Consider the following 3,956-nt stretch of genomic DNA (forward strand, 5'->3'; position numbering starts at 1 on the left):
AAAAACAAAAAAAAAAGAATCATATCATTAGCCCAAAATATATCTAATAACTGTCTTTTTTTTCTGGTTTCATATTCTTTTAACTTTACATAAATGCAGACATTGTTATGTACATTTCTGACTTGTTCCTCCAACCTCCCATTTCATAAACTGACTACTGCTGATTCATGTACAATCACTCCTCAGTACTATGCACACTGTAAATTTCTCAGTTAGTATATCAATCTGCATCATCTACTTATTCCCTTGCTACTGCTCTCTGATTTTTCCAAATCAGCTTGAGGTGTCGAAAGTAATCTTTGGAAAAATTTCTAAACTATGTAAATATACACAATAATACCTTACTCATTTACCAACAATTTAAGAAAACTTACAGGCAATTTATGTATGCAACTGCTACTTCCCTAAAAATCCTACATTTGGCTAGGTGTGGTACCACACACATGTAATTCAAGCACTTGGGAGACTGAGAAAGGAGGATCAGGTTCAAGGTCATAACTAATCTAAGATTACAGGGCCAGACTATGCTACATGAGACACTATCTCAAAGGAATATACTTGGTATCAAATGTGTAAAACAACAAAATTTGTAAGTCAGAAGTATTCCAATTGGTGAGTGGTATTCAACATTTAAAGAGGAATAACTATACAGCTTCTACTGTATGTAGTACAAAGTCAATGAAAAAATTTTCAAAATAAAAGTACCCAAAAAGACCTGGCATATCAAATGACAAATTCTATAATCATAATGTACTTATAAGATAAACTATGATAAATACAGGACAAATATATATGTATATACACATATATATAAATATATACATACACTAAAACAGACTACATATATATGTATGTATGCATACACTGAAACATATATGCTGAAAATGCATGCATTTTTAGTATTTAATTCTAAATAAAAACTTTGTTCCCATCTGTTATTTTTTTTATTTTTAACTTACTTTTATGTTGCTATTTGAAGCAGTCTCACTACATAGCCCTAGGACAGACTGTCATTCAAGCTGGCCTTGAACTCAGAGATTTCCGTACATATGCCTCCAGAGTGTTGGGAGTAAAGGCATCCACCATACCAGATCCTATTTCTTTTTTTTGATTTATCCACTATAAATAAGTATATTGTAGCTGTCTTCAGGCACCCCAGAAGAGGGCATCAGATCTCATTACAGATGGTTGTGAGCCATCATGTGGTTGCTGGGACTTGAACTCACAACCTTCAGAAGAGCTCTTAACTGCTGAGCCATCTCTCCAGCTCCCCGGCCCCCAGGTCCCATTTCATACTGTTAATACCACCTGCTTTTTTAACAGAATCCTAGGCCTAGTGGAAATTAAGAAAGAAATAGTTAAAATTAGTCTCAGGGTCTAGGCATGACTTTTATATCTCTTTTTCTTTTTTTCTTTTTTGTTTTTTTGTTTGTTTGTTTTTTTGAGACAGGGGTTTCTCTGTCCTGGAACTCACTCTGTAGACCAGGCTGGCCTTGAACTCAGAAATCTGCCTACCTCTGCCTTCCAAGTGCTAGGATTAAAGATGTGTGCCACCACTACCCGGCCTGAATTTTGTATCTTATGATATGTATGTCCAAGAAATCTTTTGAGAGAGAGGGCGTATACTTATGAGATAGGATGCTCATTCTCGGTTTAGTTAGACTAGTTGATCTTTCATCTGATTTATCCATGGAACTTTGGCAAGATTATGGTTAAAGTATCAATAGATCTGTAAACCAAAGATATGAGGTTGAGCGCAGACCCTGACACTGAAAAACTGCAATCATGAGGTAAATAGTTTTACACATACACAAACACACACACACACATATATACACACACACACATATATCCTGATTTGTTCATTAAAAGGGGAAGGGGGTCTGCAACAGGGTATCTTTTAAACTTTATGTGTGGGGGTGTGAGTATATCCTACTTTATAACTTTCAGAACTGTGGACATAGGTCAATGGTAGTAGAGTGCATTAACACCACACTCTGGGCTTGATTCATAACATTACACAAACAACTAGAACTTTCAGAGTTAATGGGAAAGTGGGGGCTGCGAGGGTAGAGAGTTGGGGGAGCTAGAGATCTCTTGTGGGTTGGAACCCATTCATTTCGTAACCACCTAATGTAAGCCTAACAGAAATAGGAGTCAAAGTCCTCCAAGAGTTAAGTATGAGGATCTAAATCATACCCAAAACACCAATGCAATTTTCTCAGTTTCAAAACCAATTAGCACCTATGCCTGGCCAGCTCCTACCTTAGCACATAGGTGCAGACAGACCTTCTAGAACTGAGTTACTGGAACAAGTTTTCCCATCAAGGTTTTTGCTGAAAATGCTATAATACAAATGCCTTTGAGACATATGTATTTGCATACTCAGGAGGTCGGGGCTTCAGCTCACAAAGCCTAAAAGTACATCTTAGGGGACGCGTCGAAGGGATTAAGAATTACTCACCCATGATCCTTTTTCAGTGCATCTACAATACACAATAATTCGATAATCTGGGCTCTAAGCTCGTCCACGGAATTTTTTTTCCCATCATCTGCTTCTGCTTTAGCTTTGAGTTCTAATGGAGTTAGGAAAGCAGCTGTATTTACTTTAGAAGCACTTGAAGGTGGTGAAAGAGATGGCTGAAAAATATTTTTAAAAATTCCCATTATCTTTGTGTTTATATTTAATATTATATTTCAATCAGAAGATTGTTTTGTTCTGGTTTTCATTTTTAACACAGGACCACATGTAGTCCAGGATGGTTTTTAATTCCAAATCCTCATATATTAAACTTGTATACTGCCCTCTACTCCCAAGTATTGAGATTACAGATACTAAGATTACAGTACTAAGGATTAAACCCAGGGCTTTGTATAACAGGGAATCACTCTACTAACTGAGCTACATTCCCAGGTCATAATATTTTTACAGCAGGAATACAAGCAATTAATGTAGAACATACCAAGCATCTTACTCTGAAAAGTCCAACCTTAAAAATTCTACTCCAGACTTTGTAATGGGTTTCAAACTGCAGGCATGCTTAAATGTGGGTATACATGAAACAAGTAAATTTTATGTTTAGTCTTGAGTCAGTCCTAAAATATATATAATTACTTATCTGCAAATTTTCAAAATTTCTGACCTCAAGCATTTTAGAAAAGGGCTATTTAACTTCTGCTTCAAGATAAGTGGGACCCACCACATGGGTGTGGAATCACAGCCTGAACTGTAAGTTCCAATCAGAACTTCAGATCAGTGCATCACTCAACTCTCATTGGAGAAGCTTGTTTTTGTGGAAGGAAATTAACACATAGACCCCCTAAGTACAGAGAATAAAAGACCTTGGAGTACTTGGTCCTAAATGGGATGTCTATGTCAAACCCCTTCCCTCACAATTCAGGGATCTAAGCAGAAAAGGAGGCAGAAAGATAATTGGAGCCACAGGTGATAGATAGATGACTTTAAAGAGTGTACTCAGGACCTGCATGAGCTCAAGCCATGCAAAATCCCAGCTCAGAGAAAGGAAAGTGGGCACACAGTCCCATCCCTGGCAAAGAAGCTGTGTGTAAACACCAGCAGTTGGGAGAAGGGAAAATCAGTTTTCTTCAATGGAGTAAAGCCAAGTGTTTATCAGCCACACTCCAGGGCCCATCCCAGGCTCAGATGTAGTTGGCCAACAGAAACTTGACTCCTTGTTTTCTTGTGAGTTGCTTTTGTTAAGACAGAAAAAATGTAAAGTTGAATGGGAAGGGAGAGGTATGTGTGTAGGAGTGTGGGGATGTGTATAGAGTAGGGAAAGGGGAAAAATATGATCAAAATATATTTTATGAAATTCTCAAAGAATAAAAACATTTATAAACTGGGCAGTGGTGGAACACGCCTTTAATCCCAGCACTTGGGAGGCAGAGGCAGGTGGATTTCTGAGATCGAGGCCATCCTGGTCTACAGAGTGAGT

At 37.6% G+C, this 3,956-nt stretch overlaps 1 protein-coding gene across 2 annotated transcripts in view; it reads right to left on the reverse strand.

The window, feature by feature from the left end:
- Positions 1-3,956, reverse strand: part of Cd2ap (CD2 associated protein) — an 86,725-nt gene that overhangs the window by 8,293 nt on the left and 74,476 nt on the right. For both annotated transcript variants that reach the window (XM_031348790.1, XM_031348789.1), the window contains exon 16: positions 2,465-2,640. In XM_031348790.1, coding sequence (XP_031204650.1) covers positions 2,465-2,640 — 176 coding nt within the window. The remainder of the gene's footprint in view (positions 1-2,464; positions 2,641-3,956) is intronic.

This window comes from Mastomys coucha, unplaced genomic scaffold, assembly GCF_008632895.1.
Source record: "Mastomys coucha isolate ucsf_1 unplaced genomic scaffold, UCSF_Mcou_1 pScaffold3, whole genome shotgun sequence".
NCBI classification, from domain to species: Eukaryota; Metazoa; Chordata; class Mammalia; order Rodentia; family Muridae; genus Mastomys; species Mastomys coucha.